The sequence below is a fragment of the Corvus kubaryi genome, unplaced genomic scaffold (genome assembly GCF_017639235.1).
Source record: "Corvus kubaryi isolate FWS band 111438036 unplaced genomic scaffold, C.kubaryi_AGA036_p1.0 133, whole genome shotgun sequence".
Lineage (NCBI taxonomy): Eukaryota > Metazoa > Chordata > Aves > Passeriformes > Corvidae > Corvus > Corvus kubaryi.
The window spans coordinates 18,125,651-18,153,070 of record NW_024580667.1 but is presented as its reverse complement, the minus strand read 5'-3'; the positions used below and the strand labels follow the sequence as shown (position 1 = coordinate 18,153,070).

Below are 27,420 nucleotides of genomic sequence, written 5' to 3'. Positions count from 1 at the left end.
TAGCAGAGCCAAAGAGGGCGGGCCCCTCCGGGCTCTTTCTTTTACTCGGGGGAAGGGAGAGGGGAAGGCAGGGGGCGGACCGGGGATAACTGGCCAATCGGACACTGCTCCGGAGAGTCAGTGCTTTTTTCAACTTTCCCCGCTGGGAACAAAGGAGGTCTCAGAGCACATGGCAGAGACAGGTCCAGACCTGCCTGGGCAGGTCCCCGGGGGGGGGAGGGCAGCCCCTTCGGGCAGGCAGCAACATTAGACTGCCTTCTTAGTCCCAGATAGACCGACACCTTCGAATTAACATAAGAGCTGAATTACCGTCTTTGCCATAGTTTGGTTTTTACTGCTGATTGGTCAGGTTGTTACCTATGTTGTACCAAGCCAAAAGCTCAAAACTTTTGTTGCTATTTGTCCAATTTAAAATTTTCTTTATGGTTCACTTCTATATTTAGTTTCACTAATTAAGAGGAGTCAGTATCATACTTCACTGAAAGAGATCAGTGACAACATCTCTATCCCATTAAGAGCTTATTACCTCTTCATACAGTTCAAAATCTTTTTATGCATTTTTAAGTATGAAAAACTACTATCTTGCAAGCCTAATGAGGCAGATATCTGCAAGAGTCTGTGCTACAGAATGAATTGTTGTATCACTGGTTTAGAAATGTTGTATGTGTCCTTTAGACCAGTGACTGCTACAATCAAATGGGAATAAGTATTATATTAATTACCATGTTTGACAGCCTGGCTCCATAATCTGTTTTTCACTGACTTTGCCTTTTTATGCTAATAATTATGCTCTCATCTGGAAAAATTAGACTAATGCAATTTTCCAAAAGCTATTAACAAGACTTTGAATATTAAGATGGCTATATGTCCTAATGTGCCATCCCAAAACTGAGTTTGTGTTGTGGTCATGAAATGAGGCATGGGTAGTGTGTATTGTGGAGTTGCAGAGCATGGAGGAAAGCCTACAGGCTTCAGGGGGCATAGAGCTTCACTCAGTATGTGCCATTTTTGTCACCAAGTTTCTACCAGCATCATCTAGGGTGATGTTTGCCCCAAAACTTTCTGAAGTGTGTGGAAATAAAGTAAAACCTTGCCTGATTTCAATTATTTTTAGTATTTGGATGATTGTTGATCGAAGAACCTGACAAAGTGTGGGGACCTGAATATCCATCTGCTTTTTCTTACTTCATCACATCCAGGAAATAAAGCAAATTATGTTGTAGATCAAATGAATAATATTTTTCCCACCTGTTCAAACCCATCTTTCTTTAAAAATCCTGTTATGTTTATGACATGAGGTAGCTTAGACCAGTATTATTTGATAGTCAGAAACTATAGTTATAGCGACTACACAACCTGAATCTTTATTCTTGCATGGCATAGCCAACACACTCTTCCAGCTAAACTCCCATATGTAAGTCTTAACCAAAGTTAATCACAACCATGATTAAAAAAAACCCACCAAAACCTTTAGATAGTGTCATAGAGTTCCATGTATAAAAGCCTTTGGGACTTCTTTCAGAACTGTTTAAAGTCCTCTGCAATCCACAGATTTCACAAGTTCATATAATGACTTTCTATCAAGATAACTACATGACTACAGAATTTTCAGAGGGAAAGTTGCCACTGGTTTTTGGACTAAGCTGAAGAATGAAGTTTAAGCATCTTTTTTCACTGAAGATTTGTTGATGTTCTCTAGAATCCAATAACCCAATTTGTATAAAGTCCCTAGAACAGCAAAACTGTTATCTTTTAATTCTGGGTAAGTGTCTTTCAAAAATGTCCTTTGAAATTAGCCAAATTCCTTGGGTTTCACTATGATAAGAGAAGTTTAACAGATACCCTTTTTTTCATTTTAGCTCTGTTACTGGTATGTTTCATGTGAATCTTAAGTAAAATACAAGTTTGTATTAGATTTATGTGGAAGCAGAAGCATTTATATGTGCGCCAGCATCCAGGCAGGGTAAGGCCGCAGTGTATCATGTTTTGTTTTTACAAAGACACTGTACCATACCTTGTAGATGAACATTTAGTGGTATAGTAAAGTTGGATCCTAAACTTCTAAAGCTTTGGCAGAGATGTTTTGATGAGCTGAAACAAAAGCTCTGCCTTGCTGCAGCTCTGCCTTACCACTAAATTCCAATAAATTGGGTCATGCATCCTTCTTCCTCCTTTTCATCCCAAACTGAAATTGGTAATTTCCTTTACCAATTCAATGAATTGAACTCTTATAAATATGAACATTCATAAATAAATAGGTAGATACGGACTCCCATTTGGGACCATAAGTCCAAAATACCTTAAAAAGTAATGTTTCTAACATATTTTGAAGGAAAAAATATGGACTCTCTGTTCATGTCCATGTGGAAAAAGAAACCCAAACCACAAAAACACCTGTTGGTCAAAATGGATAATATAATCCATTAAGTAGCATAAATCATTGGAGAATACATTACTGGGTAACATAGTACCCTATTGGCCATAGCTAAATGCAGCCTCCCTGTTGACGTTTCAACTTTTCACTCCTGCTTAAGCTTTGAAGTCAGCAAGTAATTGTCACTTTAGCACTCCTTAGTGATTTTTAATCAAACATGGAAAAGAAACCTAAACAAACCAACCCCCTCTATTCAGTCTTCATTCAGTACTCAAAGTTGGATATGAGAGGGAGAGGATGTTTACTTTTTCACTCATTAATGCATTGTAATTTTTTGCATAGTTAGAATGAATAGATCTTTATACACTGCATTTTGGTTTTCCATATCAAATGCCTTGAATTGTCATGCTAATTAGCACAGACGAGTCTGCTTTTCATTCTTTTTATCTATATTTTGTCATACATATTCTTGTTTCATCACTACTTTCTTCTAATTTACATAATCACAAGGTTTTGAATTAAAGTTGCTTAATAATAATTTGTTTAAATAAAATTTACTGTAAGTAAATAGTTATTATTATGCATTTAAGAGTTGCAGTGTATGTACACAAGAAATGGTGTTTTGCCAGTGAGTGTTGCTTCTCATCTGTTGTATCTCTAGCACTGCTTTTTTTGTCCATATACAGGGTTTTTTTAAGTACCTTCTAAAATATTATTAATCTAAAAATATCATTAGTCAAAGACATTAAAAAGTAATTGGCTATTTATTTTAGAGAGATAGACAAGTTTTTTTTTTAATTGTCTTTATATTCACTTTTTAATGCTTTGAATAAATGCAAGACAATAGTGCAGGGTTTTCAAAGGCTTAAGGCAGGGCTAGCATTTCCTATCTGTATTTGACACAGAGAAAAGGTTGGTAATTTAAAATTCTTTCCAAGTTGTTAAAGTAGAATGTTATTTTAAAATAGAGGAAAAATGCAGGAGAAAGCTCAGGACAAGCTGTAATGATTTCCTGAACCACAGAAAAATGTAATTTAAACTTTGCATTTAGACAGCTGTTCAAAAATCTTGGTTCAATTTGATTTCTCGCAGTCATTGTGAGCTTCCAGGTTTTGCCTGGAAGAAAAGTAAAATTTCATACTTAAGTTGTAAGGCTTGGATTCTGTTAAGTTACATCAGCAGTGATTGTCACACATATTTGGACATCCATCTTTCTCTTCCTGATCAAATTTCCCTTGTGAAATACATAAATTGGGGTGAGGAGGACAATAGCCGAGAAGGAAGGTAATATGTCAACTAGCTAGGACTTTTTGAAGTTTAGTGAATGATTTTTCGTGTTAGGATCCTTGGGCTTTCTGGGAGCAGTCATTTTCCAGGAGCACATATAGGTTCTAAGACAATGCATATTAAACAAACTAGTTTGGGCTATAGCGTATGGTATTTATAAAAAGATAATCTCTAAATATTCTATGCCTCCAATGGAAAAGTTTGAAAAAACACTGATCTGAAATTATACTTTAAAAGGTGTTTCAGTGCAGTTTGTCCAAAGTTGCTATGTAGATATCCTGTAGGAATGCTTCCCATGTGTACAGAAGGCAGAAATGTACCTGAGATTCTGGCACAGCCTTTGTTTTCCAAAAATATAGTGCTAATTCACGAAAAAGTCTAACGGGAGGTCTTCAGTAACAAGCTAAAACAAGCACCTTGGTTAGGCTTATGGATATATATCCATTATGAGAATATGCTGAGATTGTTTTGTACTAGTGAAGCAGAGTCTTACCAAGAAATCCTGTCAGTCTTGTATGAGTTATATTTTTCAGTGTTATCGTTCTTGCTCTCCACCCTTCTGTTTCAGTTTACATGACTGGACTTTGTACCCATATACTGATAAGTCCACAGCCATCTTGTTTGAAAACAAGAGGCAAAAGCTGAAACAATTCCATTCTGCAAGGTAAAACACCCTTTCTGCCCCAAAGTCTGTCATTTATATATAGTTTAATTGTAAATTGGGGTAATGTGTAGTTGGAGTTCATATTCTTTCACAGCTCAAAGAAATTCTTCATGGCAGGAAGTTAGCAATTATGAGAAATAATAACATATTTAGTGTTGTCTTTTCTGCATTAACTTAATACAGTGCGTTTTTTAGAATGAAAAAGAGATTGCTTAAACCATATACTCATGTCTATAAGATACTATCAACTATAGTGGCAAGTTATTTTGTAACAGAATGCACTTTATCACGTACTGCAATGGAGTAGAACATTCCCTACCTTGAACAGATTAAAAAGAGCATAAGAATTACTTGAATTGTGAAAGCATTTTGAAGAAAATAGAAAGCAGGGTCTTTATGAATTAGAAGATTTTCCAGCTGTGCCACAGAAGTTTTTTTCTTAGCACTTAAGCTCTGGTTGTTTAAAAAGTAATGTTAAAAGTGTATGTAATTTTGATTATGGAGTCTGTTTCAAAGATCAGATGGAAATGAATTGTTAAATTGTTTTGGAGGGGGGTCAGTTCTGATACAAGCTTGTAGTTTTGAAGTGACTCTGGTTCATGTGCAGTGTATGTAATCTGACAAAGTCCAATTCAAAGGTGGAAGCCTGCAAGACCTGACTGTAACTTTTAAAGGGATATTAAATAAGTCTAATATTTTCTTTTGTAACCTCAGCCCCATTCAACTTGCAAACTGGGAGTAAACACAGCTACTGAGGGGACTGTATCTGCAAGAGGAAACACTGAGATGGAGGAGAATGGCAAGGAGTAATAGAGAAAGGGAAATGGTAAGGAAAAAAACATAACTTCTGGATAGGTTGTATCTGCCAGGCTTAAACAAAAAAACCTGCATTTGAGCAACCATACTGAGACAAGAAGGAGGAAGATGAAAGAGGAGAAGCCTATATAACCAAAACAAGTGGTGGAACAGAATCAGACCATACATATTGCTTGCTATGCAATTTTGTAATGACTCATTAATAATATGTATTCCACACATCCTGTTTTCTCACAAACATGTATTTTGCTTTTTCCCTTAGGATGCTCTGTAGGTGGATTTTAGTACGATCTGTGCTAAAGCCCTGTCAGACCAACAGCTGAGGCTGCGCTAACACAGGGAGAGCCCCAGTCACCAATAGGGAGCACTGTGTACTGCTGGCCCGTGGGAGCCTGTGTTGAGGGAAGTCGTGGAGGAGGCAGGCAGCGAGGCACAGCAGCGCTGAGCAGTGACTAGTGCTAGAGAGGCAGTGACAATAGCAGCACCTGGGCAAGCAGATTTGGAGGAGTTGAGCCACTGCATTCAAAAGGTATTCAGCCTCAGTTTACATCGATGGCACATTGATAGGAGATTCTTGAGTAAGAAGGAATTTGAAATAGGGTAGGGCATGGTTTAGAAAGATTAGGCTTGCAGAAGAGTTTGTGGGGTGGCTTCTTGATTGTATGAGTGGAAGACTGTGGATGAGGAGGAATGAAAAAAAATTAGTTTAGGTGAGAAGTTTAGTGGAGAGTAGGAGGACTACAGGACAATTGAGATTGCTTTTTAAGAAGTGCTTAACAAGAATTGTGCCTATGGCACTCTGGACTGTGAAGATACAAGTTTGAACAGCTTCAGGTATGCAGTGAAACTGATTTTGGATTTTTTTGCATCCTGGACAAATGTTTCAAATTTGGTGCAAAAATGGCCTCTTCTTTTTGTCTACCATGCTAAAGAATCAGTTGATCAGCCAAACTCGTAAGGAAATCTTAGGGTACAGAGCTCAAACAGATCTGTTTTTCTCTGGTATTGTTTATATTCTGCACTGCTGACGGAACTGACTATTATGATGAAGAAAATTAGAAGTTCTTACAATTAGTCACTTACAAGAGAGTAACTCTTAGCATCACATCTCCCATCTCCAGATCCTATATTATTATAATAGATGACTGGGTATGTTGTCTAGTATAGCAGTTGTCTAATAATAGCAGTAAACTATTGTCCTGAAAAAATGCATTTTGACAGAAGAATTGATATGTTCTGTCTCACTGATGAACAGAATCCATCCTTTAAAAACATAAGGTTGTGTTGTACCTAAAGGCACAAAGCAAAGGAAAACATCCTTTCCTAAAATCTTATTTAAAAACATTCTCATACAATTGGAAAAGCATATTATTTGCTTCAGAAATACTGGCAGCATGCTCCAGTCCAAGCCAAAAGATAATGAGACCCCTGGAGCTATTACTGAGAAACTTTCAAATGTTAAATGGAAGCTAATTCTGTTGTACCACAAGAAAAGGTGTGCCATAAGAAAATAGAAAAATGCTGAATACTTTTTAGATTTATTTATGATCTTAAAATGTCATGCAAAATAAGGTGAAAATGAAATTAACCGCTATAGTTTTGAGCTAATTATAATTTTCATGTTGTCATGTTGGGATTTTGCCTCAGCGCCTACGTGCAAAAAAATGCGGTTCTGTTTTAGCAACAAGAATTTGCAAGTTTCATAGAGTTCCTATTAAAGCAAGGAGTATAGAACTAGAGAAAAAGAAGGGAGGGAAGGAAGGAAGGGAAGTAGCAAGAGTTTTCTACTTACACAGGGCAGAACAAACCTGGATACCTCTGGCTTACATTGCTGTTTTTCCTATATTGTTGTAATACAATATATGCATTTCTACACTGTTTGTTCAGGTATTTTTATTTTCTGTCTGTCTCTAAGGATCCACTTAGCCTCTTCTTGTACTGTAGACATATATTTTTAGTCTTAAAATTATTTACTGTTTCAGGTATCCTTAATTTTAAGATATTCATTTTAATTTTTACCTAATCCTATGATGTTTAAAGTCTATCCCTCAAATATTTTGCCAAGGTAAGTATAGTCACAATTTTTTTTTATTGATGGGAAAGTCAGTTATTCTTTTATAGGATTATTGAAATTAGTAAATGATCAAATCTTTGGAATTAGGATACAGGTTAATGTGTATGTCTTGTTTTGTAAATGTCTTTGCCCTTTGTCTGGCGCACTTTTTAGCAGACTCTGATCTGTGTAGTTTCCAATCAAGCTGCTATATAGCCACTGTGCAGCTCATCGTCCTTCTTTTCCTAATTGTATAAATGTTCTTTCTAGGGTAAGCATTTTCCTGGTTTGTAAGACCTCCTAATTTCATGTTCCTTACATATTGTTTTCAATTTTGTTTTGCAATGATTCTATTTTATTTTTAAGCTTTGTTTCATGCTTTTGTTGTTTAGTGATTAATGTTACTGGAGTATCTCTTCATTAAATGCGGCTAGAAAATTATTTACCGTCTTACTTCCTCCTGTCTCCCCCCCTCACTCCCCCTTTTCTGAAGCTCTTTTTTCATTATGTTATTTGTGGGGAAAAATAGAAATCCTGAATTGATAAAGCTATTATCTTTGTTTTAATTTTGCATTAGATCCTAAGACTTGGGTAATTTGAGAGTTAATCTTTTAACTCAAGTCAAAATAATGCAGTAAAAATATCTCCCAGCCCAAAAGAACAAAAAAGTGGTTTGTTTTCACCTTGTAAATGCCAAACGGGCTATTTTTAATGTTTAAAAGTAAGGGAGAACAATGTCATTTTTTAATTGCCTCATTTAAAAAAGAAAAAACGTTTTTTGGTTTAAAACCACTTTTTTTTTCCTTCTAGAAAGAATTTTGTCAAAAAAATTCCAAACAATTTCATTCATAACTATTTGCAGAATGAGGATGCCATTCCATGAATATTAGTTGTAGGACAAAAGTAACATAAACCAGTTTTTCCGGTTTTAGAAACTGTAAGGAAGGAGCTTGGTCTTTAATAAGCCATTACTTGTTTATTTTTAATGTCTCTTACCCATGCAAATTAAGAGGAAGGAGAAGCTGTTTTTGTATGTCCTGTGAGCCTCTTGCTTATAGCAGCAACACCATAAGTCAGTTGGTGTCGAGTTATTTTTTGCTTAAGCTTTGCCATTTCTCTCCCTGGTAAAAGTTCACTTTTAGAATCTAGATGGATTCAATAACAGCAAAGAAATTTTTGGCTACGGGTAACCAATGAAAGTAATTTGTCATTGGATCCATTTATTCCTTTTAATTTGAAATGTGGTGGGTTGGCCCTGGCTAACAGCCAAGAACTCACACAGCTGCTCGCTCACTTCCTTCCTTCCCCAGGGATATGGGGAAAAATTGGTAGGAATGCGAGAGAAAAATGGTGGTGAAATAAAGACAGAAAAATCACTGTCATAGGAAAAACCACTTGGGGAATACAACTTAATTTATTGATAGGTAGCATAAATATTTAATTGGTTGGAGTATTGGGAAACAAAGCAAAACAAAAAAAGGGACAAATATTTAATCTTGCAGGAATAACAGTTTTCCTCCCACTTTCCCAGGCTCAGCTTCCTCTCTTTCACTTTCCTAGTCTCCATACCTTCACTCCAGACATCTCCTCCTGCTGTGTTACTGCTGCAGGTTGTGCACAGTCCCTTCAGGGAGGCACTGGGTGGCACACAAGGCTGAAGTCACTGCTTGGCTGTTTCCCTCTGCCATTCCTTGTTGCTCCACAGACCACAGTACCTTTAGGCACATTCCTGATCCAGTGTGGGACACTTCTTACTGCCCTGGCCTTTCTGTTGTTTCCTCCTCTTCCTTCTCTCCCTCTGCTCCTCACAGCCCTTCTGGCTCTGTTCCTCCCCCCCTCCCAGTATTTTTGCACTTTCTTAAATACATTTCCCTGAAGTGCCACCAGCTTGGCTGATGGGCTCAGCTGTGACCCGCAGTGGGTCCATTGCAGAGCTGGTGGGTACTGACTGTGTTCAGCACAGAGCAGCCCCTGGTCTGTTCTCACAGAGGCATCCCCTGGAGTGCCCTTCTGCTGCCAAAACAACCTACCTGTTCTTCTACCTCTTATGTGACAGGACAAACATGTGCATCACTGTTCCATGCTTAGAATGAATGAATTTCCCATTGTGTGATGGGGATCATGAGAACATGTAGGATGCTTATACATGTGAGTGGTGTCATGACCAAAATGTTCGCTATCCATGTGAATTGCTGAACAGTGCCCATGGACAGTAATAGACTTCTTCTTATTTATCAGGAACTGAAGTGATTTTTCTTCTGTGACAAGGACCTCGCGAGGGAAAGTAACAGGATCTAGCGATCACTGGCCAGTGACAGGCTGTTTTGGTTGCCTTGTGTGTGCAGCACATAGGAAAGGAGGCAGGGAGTAGACAGGCTGAGCTTACAGTCTGTTGGCTGGTCACCTCTGACAAGAGCTTCCTTGATATATCATCCAGCTTGAATAAATTCTGTTCTTTCAGAACTATGTCAAAATAAAGTTTATTTTTCCAATCAGACTTGTGATGGTAGCCTAAACATATATTGGCTATAGCTGACTTCAATTAGAGAATTACCAGTATTCCTATAAAATAATCATTGCTGTTGGATGGATCATTCTTGTCTGTTTTGTTTCAGAGTAATGAAAGAATAAAATATTTAAGATGGAATATTCTTCATATTGCTATGCAGTCTGGAAAGGAAAAGTACTTAAAAGCATCCCTTGGAGAAAAATTTTGCTACTAATACTCATGAGGACTTGTCCCTAGTTCTTAGAGTTGTAGTAGGAATTACTCCTCACAGACTAAGAAACTGTTACACCACTAAGGTTGGTAGAGCACATCATACTAATTGAAAAATGTCATGTTTGTTTATTACAAAAAGGGGATTTTTTTCATATTTCATGCTGAGAGCATACAGGCAACCCATCATCAGGGTGGAATTTATTTCGTGAAACTATTCCTTTTGTATAAATCTAGTCTAAACTAGGTGTTAAGACTTTCTAGTCTGTGGAAGAAAGGTCATGAGCATCCCTTCCACCATTTTATTATACCAGTCTTAAGAAGAAACTCTTAAGGTGCCTGTATCTCCCTCTTAATTAAAAAGAAAGCTTAGATAATTAGCTCAGACTAAATGCCTAATTTAAAGATGAATACATTCACATGGATTGGTTTGCACTATGAGTGCCTATTTGCTATGGGCCATATAGGTACTTAAATTCTACATGGGCTAAATCAGTATTGGTTGAATTCAGCCTTTTCTTAATTTTTCTATCTGGTACAATCAGCAGTATTGAGAGTTCTTATGTGTTATCATAATGAAAGTATAAATAACAATAGAACTGGTATAAAAATGATAACACTTTAAGAACAAACTAATTCAAATGCCTTTTTTCTTTAAATGAATAATCGTTTTGGAAATAGCATAACATGCTGGGTATTTTATTGATGTGTTCCTTGCTAGCTTTGTGTAGCAAAGAAAAATTACTGGCCATTTCCCTGCAATTTTCTCTGGTAAACCACTCTGTCTAAAAAAGTGATGGTGGGTAGAGGAATATGGTGTTATAAAATCCAAAGCTTTGATCTTGACAGACTCCAGAGGATTCCATTAAGTAACTCAGGGGAGAGAGGTGGGTTTTGGTTGGGGTTGAGTTGTTTGGGGCTTTTTTCTGTTAGGTTTCATGTTTTCCCCTCATAGGCTTTCAAAGGGTACCATTTCAGTGAAAAGGGTTTAGAAACTGCTTTCAAATTGAAGGAAAATAAAATTCAGTGTTAAGTGGTTGGTTATTTGTGTTACTGTCCCTTCAGCGACTTACAGCAGGACTTAAATACCAACCTTCAGACCTGTGCACTGTCCCTGTGAAAGCAGTGTATTGGTGGAGTTGAGTCTTTTAGTCCAATATTAGTTGTAATTAGAACTTTTATTTAAACATTTTTTAAAACACTGCAATGAATATGAATGGAAACTCAAAGGAGACTAGTTTGGCTGTAGTTAGGCAAAGGTGAAGAGTTTGTAACCAGTCAGTGAGATGAAGCTGTGGTTTCTGTGTTGTCCAGTTGATATGGATGTAACCAAACTGTTAATTCCATGTCTAAGAGTCACAGTCTTGCAGAAATCCACAGTCCTTATCTGCTTGCATAACGCTAAAGTGCAAAATTTTAGGCACATAAGTCCTTCCTCATGTCCATTTGACACTCTTGAAAAAGGCAGTGTCAAAAATAGTGATTTCAGTCAACATCTGCGTATATTAAAAAAACCCTGATTCAACATCTTTCAAAACTATTAAGTAAGCTAAATATCACGGATGAGTTTAGCTAAGCCCTCAAAGAATATAAAAAAGATTTCTTTTGATTGTTTTGAGTACTTACATCTGGTCTCCAGGAAGTGAAATGACATAGTCACAGTAGTTAGTTACTCATTATTAGCTTTTTTTTTTTTTTTTGATAAGATTTTTCTTTCTGAGGATGGTACATAACTGGCAAATAAGATGACTACCTGTTTTATCTCCAGGATCTCTCTTATGTTGCTGATCAGAGCCCATAATCAAAATAAACTTTTTAGTGAGCATTTGGCTAATGGGGAATATTGTGAAACAGTAGCGGCGTAAAAAATGTATGTGCTCTAATATGTGTATCTAATTATACAGGATTTTTATTACAAATAAAATAATGATATTATATCACAAACGATTATATTTTATTCCATTCAGGTTATAATTTGCTACCAGAAATAATGTCTATTATTTATTAATACTGCTGTTAAGTTCTGTAACTTAGTTGAGACAAAAGTAGAAAATTCTTGAGAGACCATTTTAAAAAGATACCTAAACTAAACTTAGGTCTGTTAAGGGGCTCTGTGGCTTCATCTCTAATTCAGATCCAGTAATTAATTGCACTTAAGAAACATGATTGTTTGTTCTAATGTTTTTCCCCAGTTTGCATCAAGTGAAATTTCTGTCTTTCAATGAGACAACTTTTAATTAGTTAAATACAGATTTTCATGTATATATATAGTTAAGATGCATACTGACATATAAGGAAAAAATTCAGAAAAGCAGTTATATGACATCAAAGATTCAGCAGATATTATCAACTTGTAAGAGAGGAATTAATTGAGAGATTTTAGAAAATCTTAAACTGATACCAGCAAATTATCAATTGTACATAATTTCACTTTTCCATTTCTTAAAATTTAAAAGCTTACTCTTTTTTTTTGTTTCTCACTAAGCTGAAGAATTTCCTTGTTTCAGAATCTTATGGGGGGCAGGGTTGTCTCTAGTTTGTTTACACTGTGATTTTTTATGGCTCTTAGAGAAATTTTTTGAGTTCTAGCATTCAGTAAAGCAAGGTAATTTTTTTTCTTTTTTTGCATACTGCTTAAGGATAGCACATTTTTTAATGAGATCAGTATCTTTAAATGTTGCTTATTTCATCAGAAATACTATACCTGCAAGGGTAAAGTATATTAAGCATTTTCCCAAAGGGTTCTGTTACATTAAAAGAGTAGTTTACAGATAAATTGCTTAATCAAAGTTAATAAAATGCTGAGATGATTCAGTTGAGAAGAGATGTTTGAAAGACTTTCATATAATTGTTCTTGTAAAGATGCATGTGTCTGTAGTAGTCGGATAAGGATTATCCAGCACACAGCTGGATAAACGCATCATGTATTGGTTGAGCAGCTGGCCTATGGGTCAGGTGCAAAGGGTTACAGTGAATGGGGTGACATCAGACTGGCGGCCTGTCACTAGTGGGGTTCCACAGGGCTCCATCTTAGGCCCAGTGCTCTTAAACATCTTCATAAACAATGCAGGACCGGAAAGTATTCTAGCTTGCCAATGGTGCTAAATTGGGAGGAGCTGTTCACTCTCTCGAAGGCAGAGAAGCCCTGCAGAGAGACCTCAAGAAATTAGAGGGCTGGCTCTATCACCAACCATATGAAGTTCAACAAGGGCAGGTGCTGGATTCTGCACCTCAGATGAGGTAACCCTGGATGTACAGACTGGGGAATGAGAGGCTGGAAAGCAGTGCTACAGAAAGGGACTTGGAGGTCCTGGTCAATGGCAAGTTGAACACGAGTCAGCAGTGCCCGGGCAGCCAGGAGGGCCAACCCTGTCCTGGGGAGCATCGGGCACAGCATCGCCCACTGGGCAAGCAAGGGGATTGTCCTGCTCTGCTCTGCACTGGGGTGGCTTCACCTCGAGTGCTGGGAGCAGTTTTGGGTGCCACAATATAAGGAAGACATTAAACTACTAGAAAGTGTCCAAAGGTGGGCAACAAAGATGGTGAAGGGCCTTGAGGGGAAGCCGTGTGAGGAGCAGCTGAGCTCATTTGGTCTGTTCAGCCTGGAGGAGACTGAGGGGAGGCCTCACTGCAGTTACAACTTCCTCGTGAGGGGAAGCAGAGGGGCAGGCACTGATCCCTTCTCTGTGGTGACCAGTGACAGGACCTGCGGGACAGGCCTGAAATTGTGTCAGGGGAGGTTTAGGTTGGATATTAGAAAAGGTTCTTCACCCAGAGGGTGGTTGGGCGCTGGAACAGGCTCCCAAAGAAGTGGTCACAGCACGAAGTCTGACAGAGTTCGCAAGTGTTTGGACAATGCTCTTGGGCAGATGGTGTGACTCTTGGGGATGGTCCTGTGCAGGACCAGGAGTTGGACTTTGATGATGCTTGTAGGCTGCCAACTTAGGATATTCTATGACTCTTTGACAACCATATCTTGAGTCAGTTATCCGGACGAAAAAAAAAAAGACAACTCTTTGACCAGCATTTTTTAATGAAGAAAATTAAAACTTAAAAGAAGTGTTTGGTAAATCCATGTGAAATATCAAGAAATAGTGGATTGTGTCTGTCTGGGGCTTTTCTTTCATTCATTTGTTCTTGCATATTTATACTTTGGGGTTTCTTAATGCTAATAGAAAATATATATTAGAATCCCAAAATTACAATTTGGAGATACGTAGAAAAAGTAGGACGTGTATATGCCCCCACATACATGTGTATGTACACATCAACGTCTGTGTGTGTATGTATGCATTTCTATGTGTTCCCATACAGTGATTATTGTAGGTTCAAATAGGATATGTGAAACACAAATTCTTACATGGCTATTGTAGGAGATTAAGCACCTCTTGAATCTAATCAGCTTAGCAGCCACCTTAGAAAGGAAGAAGCTACTTTTGGTTGTATTATATCATGGGGAAAGTGAAGCAGAGGTTAAAACTTGCACTTACGTGCCCTACATGCAAAAAAAATGGAAAAATGTTGCCACATGAATGTGAAACACAAGCCTTCAAAGCTAACACCTACTGAAGGAGCATCTAAAGAGTGTTACGGAAGTAAAAAAATTAAATCAAATTGGTTCAATGCAAAAAACCAAACCAAAACAAAGTTAATTGATTCAAAACAGACTATAACAAATCCATGAAGGTTAAAAGGTCCATGGAGAGATATTCATTACAATGTTCTCCTCTCCAAAATTCCTTCAATGCCGGCTGCCAAAAGCTAGAAGGATGTGCTAGTAAAAGAATTTTTACCAAGTTTTTTACAATCTTTCCTTAAGCATTTGAGTTGGCTCTGGACAGAGAGGAAACATTAGTTAGCTGGAAGCTTCATCTGATTTGGTGTTACCATTTTCATGTTAGGTCTACACATGGCTGTGTTTTCACCAGGAGAAAACCTGGTGTGGTACAGACAGCCCTCAGCATTCTCAGAGCTTCATTCTGCTCACATCCTTTGCTCATAGCTCCTTTGAATTTCTTTGCTGTTGTCTGTTCCACTCCATTTCATCCATCTGATTTTTCTTGCTTTCTATGCACATCCTTTCAAGACACATGAAAATCTGCTGCAGAAGGAGTACACCAGAGAAATCATAGTTGTTTGGATTATTTTTTTTCCTGTTTCCTTGTGGATTTCACTTCAGGTGATGATATCAGGTGAAGGCAAATAGCTCAATGTGTGAGAGTATCTACAGATACTACATCAGAGTGGAGAAGTATCCAGCAGTATTGTATCAGACAACCTTCAATAATGCTACATCTGGCTGATTTACAAAATGAGAAATGGAGGTAATAAATGAGGCTACCTTCTGCACTCCTTGCAAGCATCCATGCAACTCTCTACATAATGTCACCAACATATAATGTCTTCTTTTTCAAAATGCCCATTGCCATTGGCCTTTGAGACCTTTGCAGCCTGAACAGTGGGGTAGAAACATAAGATCTGGCAGCAGGTTGTTCTTGTCCTCTTGGGTCAATTTGAGTGTTAATTGTTCTCTTGGAATGCATGGGAAGCAAATCATGTTTGTTTATCCTTTCAGGGAAGAAAGGTAAATCTGCACCATGGTAGGGACTACACAGCTTCATTAGTATGGTTATTTGATGAAGGATGAGTTAGATGCATCCTATACAGAAATACATTTACAGTTTTAATCTTACTATTTGTGTATTTATTTTCCATGTCTGAAATGAAGTATATTGCTTCCCATGGGATAAACAAGATAATGATATACTGCAGTGATAACACTGGGGTCTTTACGTGCTGCTGGCTGAAGTCTAAGCCAGAACTATTGTCACCAAAGTGTTTATAAAGTGTACCTTAAGCAGTAAAAAATAACTAATATACTTACTAGTGTTTTATCGATATGTGAACAGGCACTAAAAGAGTTAGAGTCCTCTTTGCACCTATACTTTCTGACAGAATAGCAATAATGAGTTTGGGAATCAGAAGTCCCAGTCTGTGTTTGTTGATCCCTACTATTTTGATCTCTTCTCACTTATATTAGTCCCAAATGTTATCTTCCCAGGTTCTTTCCAATCAGTTCTCTTCATTGACCTTAATCATAACTCCTCAGCGCTTTCCTCCCAGACATTCCCAGTTCTCTCTCACCTCTGTTCCTCAGTTTTGTTTTCCTATTTACTGTCATCCCTTCCAGTTCCTTTATTCCTCTATTTCTCCTCATTTCTGCCTGCAATTCTCATTCCAGCTGGTTCTCAACTTCCATTCTTGCTATTAAAGTCAGAGTAAACTCTTCTACTTCTGCCTATTTTGTCTTCTCTACAAATACCTTTACCCACCTCACTGATTTGTGAATGTCTCCCTTGATGTCTAGTCTCTTTGTACCTGCTCTTTCAGTTTTGACTTCTTTATCTTCTCTCCAGTTACTTTTATCTACCATAACTCACTGATTGACAAGATTTTTCTTTCTTGACCTGCTATCCCCATTCTCTCTGGAAATTTTTGTCTCTATCTCCTTCTTCTACTCTTTCATTTACAAATTTCTGCATTTCTGGTTTCTTCCACTTTACTTCTTGTCCCAGAATAATGCAGCGTGCAGGTGTGACTGATGCTTTGCCTGCATTTGAAAAAGGCTGCCTGCATCCAGAAAAGACTGGAGTCTTACTAGACAAAAAAGAGAGTCTCTCTTCTTTTTGATGTGCATGCCTGGCACAGTCCATTACCCTAAAGGCACTCAGTTTCAGCCAGGGCATGGTCAGTACAGTTTAAAACAGAGATATGACAAGTTCTGATTTAGGTAAAATAGCATTCATAGCATATACATCTTCAAATACTCTCTTTTACTATAAAAGTATATGTTGCGTTGTGTAGAATACATCCTTCTTCCTCTTTAAGGTTCGATATGGCATGAGCATTGTTTGTAGAACATTGTGATATTATATCAAATATTTTTAATTGATTTTGCTATAGACCCTGATATTTATAATGTTTGTGAAGAGCCTTTTCTTAAAAATTGCTTAAAATAATTTCATAGTGCATCTCTTCACCCTCTTTTCCATAATGTTTATTCCTTTCCAGAAACTTCTGCTGGATTTTTTTTCCCCATTGTTGAAGAGAAATTCAGTCATTTACTTCATTATTGGAATTGATTAACTTATTTTTTCTGCAGTGAGCCTTGGAGGTTTTGGTCCTAAATGATTTCAGATTCTGTGTTCCTGAAATCACATTTGTAGCCAGAAAAAACAAAAAACAAAAAAAGAACAAGCAAAAAAAACCCCACACTCAAAAAACAAACAATGAAAAAAAAAGCAAAACCAAAAAAACAAAACACAACCAACAAAAAATACCCAAGCACTGTTAACTCTTATGATTTATGGATGTATAGTGCATGTGTGTATGCAAAATTGCCACTGAGGTTGTACCTAGTTCTTTATTTCTCTTTATTTAAAGGCTTTATCTGTGTAAAGGAGTAGAAGGAAAAATTAGCCATATACTAAAAAATGCATTTTTGTTTTTAAGAAGTATGAGAGAGAAAATGTTTTTAAAAACTCTCAAGAAAAAAAAGCCAACTAAAAGTATGCAATATTTCTTTTTTCCTTTTACTATGCAAAGTGTAATAATAAGAACAAATTAGATTAACAGTCTATTTATCATATTTTCCACCTGTTCTTACACACCAGGAAGAAGATGGCCCTCCTTTTACTTCTAATAATTTGCCAGTGTACCGTAAACAGTGTCAAAACACACAGTCTTTCAAAGCCCAATATCATATTACTGATGGCTGATGATCTTGGTATTGGAGACCTGGGATGTTATGGGAACAGAACATTAAGGTAGGATGATATTTTGGCAGAGTCATAGCTTTATATTTAGTTTTCAATGGATTTGTAAAATTAAAAATGCCAGGATGTTCAGAGGTTTGATTATTTTTTTCTGAGTAACCAAAGTTAATAAGTTTTCCAGAGATTAGAGTATTCAATCTTTATTTTCTTTTTTTGACCAAAGACTTAGCTAATGCATTTATCCTGGTGAAAAGCTGCATTATAAACAGGGGATTGAGGAACCAACCACATAAGGATAGCTCTAGAGAAGTAAAATATAATCAACAATTTTCTTCTAAAATATATATGACACAAGTACTATGAATTAAACATATTTTGAAGCACTCATGATTTGGGACAAGCTTGTTGTTAACTAATTGCAAATAAAGAGCTGATATGTCCTTAATTTATCTTCATACAGTAGTCACTATATTAATTAAAACGAATGCTAATATACTTGAATAATGTATCAGTGTGCCGCAGGATGTTTCTTGCTACCAGCTTAGATGTGATGGTTGTGTAAACAGAGCAAGTGATATCTAGCCATTGTGTTTCAGTGGTGCAAAGTCTTTGGCAAAGTTGAATAAAAGCAGACTAAAAGCACTATTCTGTCAAACTTTAAATGCTCTTGTTCCTGCTGATGTTAGTTAGAAGTAAAATCTTCTTAAAGAAAAAAAAAATCAAGTTACAGCTTCGGGTTTTTAACAGGGAAAAACATATACAACACTGATGCTTGGATCACTCCCCTCTCAGGCACCAGAATGACTCCAAGATCTATATTCTCTGCTGGGAGAATTCAGAATTAGATTTTTGGAATACGATGAATTTTCATCTTACTGATTGTTATCAGTAGGTGATGTGACAGATAGAAAGTAAGTCCATTGGAAAATTAATGTTTCTGACTATTCAGACTTAGATGATGGGAGCACTGGTGTGCCTTGAGGTCACGGTCATTAATCTCCAGGGTCAGAAAGCTATTAGAGCATGCTGCAGCTCCTGGCCAGTCTGCATTAGTAATTTTTATCTGTAGAACCAAGGATACAGGACTTTTTCCTTCAGGAACCAAATTAATCTGCATGATGAGCCAGGTCACAGACAACTTTCCCATGCAGATATGGGAGCTTGGTTGTGCCCCTGGGTCTAATACAGCAGACATAATCATGTCAGACATGTAGATATTGTTAATATAGAGCATAACACAGAGTCATAATCATTTGAATTTCTTCTAATAGCTGATAGAACCACGCAACATTATCCCTACCCCAAAAAGCTTTTGCTGGGTAGAGACAGAAGAGACACCAAGTAGGGAGTAAGGAAACACAACCTTTCTCTAGTCTCTCTTGCCCTCATTACTGAAGCAAAAAGGTTGTAAAACTACAGTTCTGGTCAGGGAACACATTAAAAAGGGTTAAAATACTATATGTCCACCTGTTGCAGTTTAGCACCGGTCATGAAGAATAGATGAAAGTGGGGAAAAAGATGTTTGCCGCAATGTCACATTGTCTCTCTTCAGTATTGACGCCTAATGTAAAAATATTTGACATGATAGTATTTGGAATTGCAACCCCAGCATGGTTTTGATAATTTACATACAGTAAATATTAACTATATTTTCCTGATAGCTCTTGCCTCAGGTGCCTTGGGCTTGCCATGCCTGTATCCAAATAATCATCTTTGAGTATTTTTTCTCACCTGCTTGTGTTTTTCCAGAACCCCTAATATTGACAGGCTAGCAGTGGAAGGAGTGACACTTACTCAGCATATAGCAGCATCCCCACTTTGTACTCCAAGTAGGGCAGCTTTCCTGACAGGGAGATATCCTATAAGATCAGGTAAAATCCAATACTTTATTTATATATAAATATAATATTTTATTTACAGTAAACCGTATGCAGGTTTTTTGTCTGGCCTTTCTTGATTTGTTGATCATTACTGGGTTGAGTAATGATAAATGATGAGTCCTTTCAGTGACTGATGAAGCTCAGCAGAGCTGGTCTACATTTGATATATTTCATATATATGGGGAATTTTCACATTTCAGAAGAGTGGACACAAAGATAAAGGTTTTTTAGTGAGTAAAATATTTTTTTTCTTTAAATACTGACAAAACAATCTGACTGTGGTTGTTTAATGCCACCTGTGTCCTGGACTGCATCAGGCACAGCACTGCCAGCCAGACAACGAAGGAGATTGTCCCGAACTTCTCTGTGCTGCTCTGAGGGTAGCCTCACCTTGAGTGCTGTGTGCACCAAGCCTGACAGAGTTCAAGAAGTGTTTGGACAATACTCCAGGGCATATGGTGTGACTCATGAGGACGTCCTATGCAGGGCTGGATGTTGGATTCAATGATCCCTGTAGGTCCCTTCCAACTAAGCATATCTTGTGATTCTCTGTGATCCTGTCAACTTCCTCCGCTATTCAATGACCCCAGGCTCTTCGCCTGCCTCCACAGTTGCATTCAGGCTGTTCCCACCATGTTGGTGGGCAGCACAAGTATTGAACATCACAGAGATGCATCTAGAAAGGCTCAGTGGAAGAACCCAATGTAAATACTTCTGCTCAGACATTTCTATTTCTGCAAAATGTTTTTGTTTAGACAAATTGTTGGGTTTGTATTTTGGCTTTGGTTTTCTTTTTTTTGCAGGGGGGCGGAACTAGGGGCATGACAGTTCATTAAGGTATTCAAGTTGCCCTTAAAACTGGGAAGAAGAGAGCAAAAAATCTCTCATCTCTGTAAAGTGTTATTTTTGTTCCATGTCTACCCATACACAGTGTTAAGTATCCTGTGAATACATGCATTTAATTTCTCTTACTTTTAAAGTACCTGATCCAAAGCCTATTTGAGTCAATGAAGATCTAGTCTGTTTATTTTAGTGTTCTGGGACTGAGCCTCTCAGTGCTTAGTCATGCAACTTTAACATTCCCTTAACATCATTTTTAGCAAGGATCATTATACATTAATCAGATCACTTGTTCATTAGTGATAAAACATCCTGTCCTTGCTTCTGGGAATGAAAGCAAAGCAAGACTCTGGAGCCTACTTGATACGTTAGTGCTCATTCAAATCAAGTAACAAGCTTCTGCAAAAGTGCCAGCTAATATAACTTGCTAAATTTTCCATTAAATTCTTCTGCAAAGGAAAATTTTATATACCTGTTACAGATATATTGCTATTAATATTTACTGTAGGTGAAGTCACAGGTCGCTTTCCATTATGATCCTTGTTCTTATTTCTGAAAAATTAGCACTTGAACTAATTTTTTTCTTCACTGATCAGCTCTCAGACATACCTAATCATTTCCATGTAGGTACAAAAATTGAACTTTGTCTTACTTAAATTACAAGATTTCTAAATATGGATTGCTTCCTAATATCTGTGAAGAACTAGTAAAGGGTTATTATAGAAGACACTAGAATCATGATGTGGAAAAAATGTTAGAAATATAAAATTCCTGCTAATAGAGCTGAAGAAAAAGATTCCAAAATGCAGTATTGGATGAGACACAAACTCAGAGAAAGGTAATGATGAAAAAAAGGAAATCATGCTTCTGTACTTTCATTCTGATAACTTAAGGGAATTACACTGATTTCAGTTACAAGAGCTTGAAATACATAAAAACAAACATAAATAAATAAAATATAGGTAAATATATGACTAACGCTATCTGAAGTGTTGATCAGCAAAACTATCTGGGGTGAAAATCTGAAGTCAGCATTTGAAGGGTAGGTTGAGCTCTCTTTATTAAACCAGTCTAACGAGTCTTTTTCTCATGTAACCTCAAGGGATACTTGGGTAAGGATTCTGCTTGTCTACATCAGTCATGTTAACTTGGGAACTGTAATCATCCAGTTGCATAATTTAGACTTCCTGAAGATACATCTGCACAGATTTGCATATACATTCTCTGTTCTTCTTCTTCTGTCTGTTTTCAGTGCCAGCTCTCGTCTGGAATCCTAGTAATCGAATTTTCATGAACCTGAGCTCTCAAGTTCCTCATCCTGAGAGCAGTTTATAAGCTCATTTGTGTGTCTCAGACTCTTAGTATATAGAAATTACTGTGCCTTATTTAGATGTTGTCTTGTTAGCCAGTACCTGATGCTCCTTTAGTGTGCTCGCTCTGCATGCATTGGATGATGTGTCTGTGCCACTGAAACACTGGTTCTTCCCCATCAATGCTGACAGCCCAAGCTACTCTATTTACAGAATCAGATTCTCCCTTGCTCTTTCTGACCTCATGATATTTACATGCCAAGCTGTAAGACTGCCCTATTTCAATGTGCCTTCTCTCAAAAAGCCTTAAAGCTTGTAAAAAACCACATATGAGGAAAGTGGAAATTCTGAGAGTAGAACTTGGGAACGATCTCACTTAGTCCTCATCTTCCTTCCCTCCCCATGTACAAGAAAAACAAATTATTCAAGCTTAACTTCTTAAACTTTTGCTATACCTTAGGAAATCTACACAAAGGGCTGCACCTGTTTATGTGATGGCTGGCCCCATGGTTATAAGCTGAGAATTTTTTCTCCATGTCTCAGTTTCTAGTGTCAATACAGAAAAGACCTCACTCAGCTAAATGGATGATTGTATCTTCCACTTGAAACATTTAATGTCTGATTGTATTATGTCATTTAAGTGATACCACCTAAAGCAAAAAAAGTTCAGGCAGAACTAATGAATGGAAATTGTTTCTTTGTATTATTGTGGTCTCACTCATTTTTATTGTATTTAGGAATGGCTGCCTTCTCACGAGTTGGTGTCTTCTTATTTTCTGCCTCTTCTGGGGGACTTCCTTCTGAAGAAATAACTTTTTCCAAACTCCTGAAGCAGAAAGGTTATGCAACAGCTCTAATAGGTAAAATTGCAGATATACACAGCACTATTTTCTTTCATTTCAATGAAAAGAACATTAGCTTTCCATGTAGGCCATAAAGGGCCTGCATTAAGCTTTTCTCCCCCACAGCATAATGAATTTATTTTTCTGGAACAAAACTGAGCACATTCCCATGCCTATGTGAAACACTAGTCAGGTAAGTATGTCTAATTCACTTCTGTAGTTATAGTTTCATTTTGCAAGGTACTGAAGAAACATGATGAACAAACTGAAAATTAGTCAAGCTCTTGAAAAGTTTTCAGTATAAATAGGAGTTTGATTACATCAGAGAGACAATGAGGGATTGATCATAGGGTGCAAGTCAGCACAGTGGTGGTTTTCATTTCACCAGTGTTCAAATACCCATAAAGTAAATAATGTGATGTCTGGGCTGCTGTCTTAGTCATCAGACAGAAATGGGCATTTCTAGGAAATTTTTCATATTCTTTGGTAGATGTTTAATATAAAAATGTATTTCTCTCTCATTATAAAGATCGTTCAGACAACTGATTGCAGCATAAATATCCAGTGATGGGCAAAAGGAATCACACTAGATGAATATTAAATAGAACTGGAATTAATATCATAAAAGTATAACATTAAAGATTTCTGATTTTTTTTCTTAATTTGGCCACTGACTTATTCCATATTGCTTATATTTTAGAAGATTCTTGTGAAGTTCAACTTGTATTACATAATGTATTTCTGTACTGGAATTGCCAGGGAATAGTTGTACAGAGAACATCATACTGGAATATTACTAAATTAATTTAGATGAAGGATGCACCCAATCTGATTTTTAAATGAAACAAAAACTTGCAATTTTGAGAGTAATTTTTGTTTAAAAAACCAGGCTGTTTAGCAAGGCTAACAATTCACACCACTGTTCAGAAAATGTCTGTACTATGTAGATAAACCAGTGTCAGCGTTCCTAGCTAAAAATCCTACTTAGCTATACCCCAGTCTTATAAAGCATAAAATACCATGATGTCCTGAAAGAATGAAAAGAGAAAACCAGAATTTCTTATCAGAAGTTTATTTAGTGTAGGTGCATTGGAACCATAGTACAAAAAAGCTGTTCATAATTTGTCATGTTCCTTGTGGACTTAATTCCTATTGCTGCATATTCAATTAAAGACCGGGTTTTTTCTATTTGTTACCAGCACAGTTGTACAACTCATTTTCTGGGGCTGACCTAGTTAATGTTCTTTTTTTAACCACTTTCACTGCAACGTGACAGCTTGCCACTTAGATCTCCAGAAGTTATCTCCATGATGCTTAATGAACAATTCTTCCAAGTGGCCTGAATGATAGCTATGAGACCATAAAATACAATATTACCATATCCTTAGAGTATAATGAAGGTTTCCAAAAATCAAGAAATGCATTAAAATTACAGATAAAGCATATGTAAATGGAAGAAAGAAAAATTATGTAGATTTGAAGACTAGATAGGCAGTCTGATTCACAACCAGTCCATTTTCTGCTTTTGCTGGTATTCTTATCACATCATATTGGTAGGGAGTCTTTGCTTGGTTCAGTCTAACTCAGCAGTTCCCAAACAATTAATTGTCAAATCCTGCACCAGTGATGGATTGGCATAAGGGTAATTTGAAGCCTTTCTGTTCCTCAAGCCAGTTGTGTTATTTTTAAATTTTTTTGCCAATCTCCTCTCTAAGGACATTCTTTTTCTTCCCTAGGTGCATTTTTGTTTCCTTTTAAAATTTTTTTTCTCCACTGAATATATGCTTCCTTTTGTTTGGTATGTCCCAAAATATATTTTAGCCATAAATCTACTTTATGTATACACTTTTCTACCTCATTGTTTTCCCTTGTGACATAAAGAAGGTGACAACCAATAGATCTGTCAGGAAAGCACACAATCAGATCTGCAACAAAACCAGGTTCTATCAAAAAAAGCAGATGCATAGAATACGTAATATTTCACCAGTGGGAGGAAATGCCGATGTTTTGTTAGAAATAGCTATTCATAATTCAAAATTTCCCCTTAAACTTGATAGGTATTATTTTAACTACTGCTATACTCAATTAAAATTGAGTAAAGGTTAATTTTTCCTCACTATTGTTATCCAGTGTGTTGTCCAGAGAAGTTTAAAATCCACCTATGTAGCTTATCTCTGAAGCTAAAATACTAATTGATAACTGGTACTTATTTGTTCCAGAATGAAGTATTGTAATGTTTGGACACATCACAGTAGTAAGGTGTCCAATTCAAGATTGACTGAGTCTATGGAGTGGAGTTAATACAACAGTTATTCATAAAACAGCTTAAAATCTGTCCATGTTAATACCATATGCACATATATTTTTTATAATTTTTCCTCTGTACTTCAAATAAGTATATTTCCTTAAGAACATAAAATATTTCTGTTTGCATCTTGCTTCACATCTTGTATCTTGCCATCTATCTGAAAAGCACAAAATCATTCCTAAAGAAATATATCATTATATAAAAATCAGTCTTCATACTTCTCCCTTTCCCATTATCTGAAGGAAAAATACAGGGGAAACATTGATTTCTGTAGTGTCCTCAGGATTCTGCATTCTGAAAAACTGAGTTTCAAGTGAAGTTTCTTGGCTGAATAGAACTTGCCTCTCATTTCCACTTGCTTTTCATTGCACTGCTTTCTCTCTGCAGAAATCGTAATTGTGGCTGACGGAGAGGGAAAAAAGCCTAGGTCTCAAATTATTACAGCACTCATAATTTACAATTAACAGCATAAATTTCACTCAAAAGCTTGGTAGAATCTGCTGAAATGCTTATGATGCTTGTGTGATGTGTCCATTCTATGAAGCATCACTTGGCAAAGATGAGAGCATTTTGCACTGCTCTCAGATTCAGGAGGGCCCCAGAATCTAAAGCACATTACAGTAATCTGTTCAAGCACTAGCTCAAGGCAGGGGTTATTGTCACAAGGAGTGAAACAAAGCATGTATTGTGGACCCAGTCATCACTTGCTTTTTCAGGGCAGTGCAGGATCTATCAAAACCTTCTACCTCCCCAGCGTTTGAGAATGGCAGTTGTATCATTCCGTCACAGCTGCCGATATAATTTGAACGAGGGCTTCTATTGCTTTTCCTGCTAACCTGCTCTCTGCTTTGTTTGGCTCAAGTTGCTTCTCAAAAAATCTTTTTCTGAGGCCCATGTTCATCTTGACATTGAACAATTTGTTGTGCTTGCTAAAACCCTTTCGATAAAAATAGACCTATATTTCTCCCTGTCCTACTTTGTTATTCCAAGATTTTTCTGTCCTGGCTTGTAGTTGAGATCCAGTTAAAAAAAAACTCTATATCATAATAAGTGACCTTGAAGGTATACTTAATTTCTTTCTTTTTCATGTTTTCTTACTGATTTATAGGTACCTTGAGATTAACATACAACAACAAAAAATTTAAAATTAAAGCCTGAAAATCATTTATGTTCATGATTATAAGCCTCTACCTTTAAATCAGTTATCTAACTTGATGAGAGTTTCATGCTCACTTTGTTACACATCTGGCTTTATGATTATTCCTTTAAGACAGTCATCCAAACCTAAGAGAAAAAATTGAAGCATTTCTTTTCAAAAATATGCATCTTTGTTTGCTGTGAATGAAAATCGCTGTTCCAGCCTTAACTAGTCCTTTATAGCACCATTATAACTGCTGAAATTTCAGTACAATGGTGTGTACTGCTGTTTTTTTTAATTGACCACGATAATTTTCCCTGGACCACGTCAAAAGTAGTGACAAGAACCATTCTGCTCACAAAAAGCAGAATACCACTTCAAGTGAGGGGCCATCTGACAGGGAAAAGTTCTGATGGAATGAGAAAGGTGTAAAGGCCTTCATTTCACTGGCACATAAGCAGACCTGAAAATCTTTTATACCTGCTTCATTGATATACAGAAGTTATTTTTAACTTAAGATCATCAAGAGATGTACAAGGACAACTGGACTCAACTCAGATTCAAGATTTCTGTGTTTTTTCCACCTTTGCTGACAGATGAACTTAGGCATATGGCATTCTCATCCTATACCTCAGTTCTGTTATTTGTGGAAGAAAAATAAGAACACCCAGCTCATTTGCTAAATTTAAAAAAAGTAGAACAGATCTCCATGTTCACCCTCTTTGGTACTGCAGTACCTGCATTTGTCACTGCCGAAGGAAGAAGTGCAGGGTGAATATGCTGTTCTGTAGACCCAGAAGGAGGTAGTCAGGACTGTTTGCATCAGGATTTTCTTAGAGATATTTAAAAGATGGGGTGGTTTGGAAAAAGGGAAAAGTATATATATGCTTTTTTTTTCCTGTTTTGCACTTTCTGCCATGTGTATTCTGAAGTCTCTAAAACAGATATTTCAAATTTCTTTGGGCTAAGTTATGGGAATGAAGCCTTACTGGGTTTGCAGATTTTCTTGTTTATTTCTTTTAAGATGACAACCCCTGAATTATGCTGGTCATGTTTAGGCATTTGATTCAGAAAAATAAATAAAAGTTTGGCCCAGCAATATATAATGTCATCTATTTTGTCAAGGCCAGCATGCTTTTCTAGATATTCAACACATTTTCTTGCTGAGAGCAAAGAGCATAGCTCTAGCCATAATCCATCTCAATAGGCTTAACTGAATTTGAATTTTTTTTTTTATAATTATGCATTTTGATTCAAATAACAGCTACCAATTAGATCTGTTGTGCTAAGCAATGCATAAGCATATGGTAAGAGGTTGTACCTGAGTCACAGAATGAATTATCTAGATGCTTACCATAATCAGCATGAATGTAGATTATATTAGTATAATGCAAATCAGGCTCAGTGGTTTCTT

At 36.8% G+C, this 27,420-nt stretch overlaps 1 protein-coding gene across 8 annotated transcripts in view; it reads left to right on the top strand.

Annotated features, from left to right (window-relative positions):
- Positions 1–27,420, top strand: part of STS (steroid sulfatase) — a 114,318-nt gene that overhangs the window by 7,429 nt on the left and 79,469 nt on the right. For 2 of the 8 annotated variants that reach the window (XM_042038169.1, XM_042038180.1), the window contains 5 exons: positions 5,040–5,151; positions 15,093–15,237; positions 17,587–17,739; positions 19,438–19,559; positions 22,456–22,578. In XM_042038169.1, coding sequence (XP_041894103.1) covers positions 15,200–15,237; positions 17,587–17,739; positions 19,438–19,559; positions 22,456–22,578 — 436 coding nt within the window. In that variant the 5' untranslated portion in view covers positions 5,040–5,151; positions 15,093–15,199. The other 6 variants (XM_042038216.1, XM_042038207.1, XM_042038190.1 and 3 more) reach the window with 5 other exon arrangements.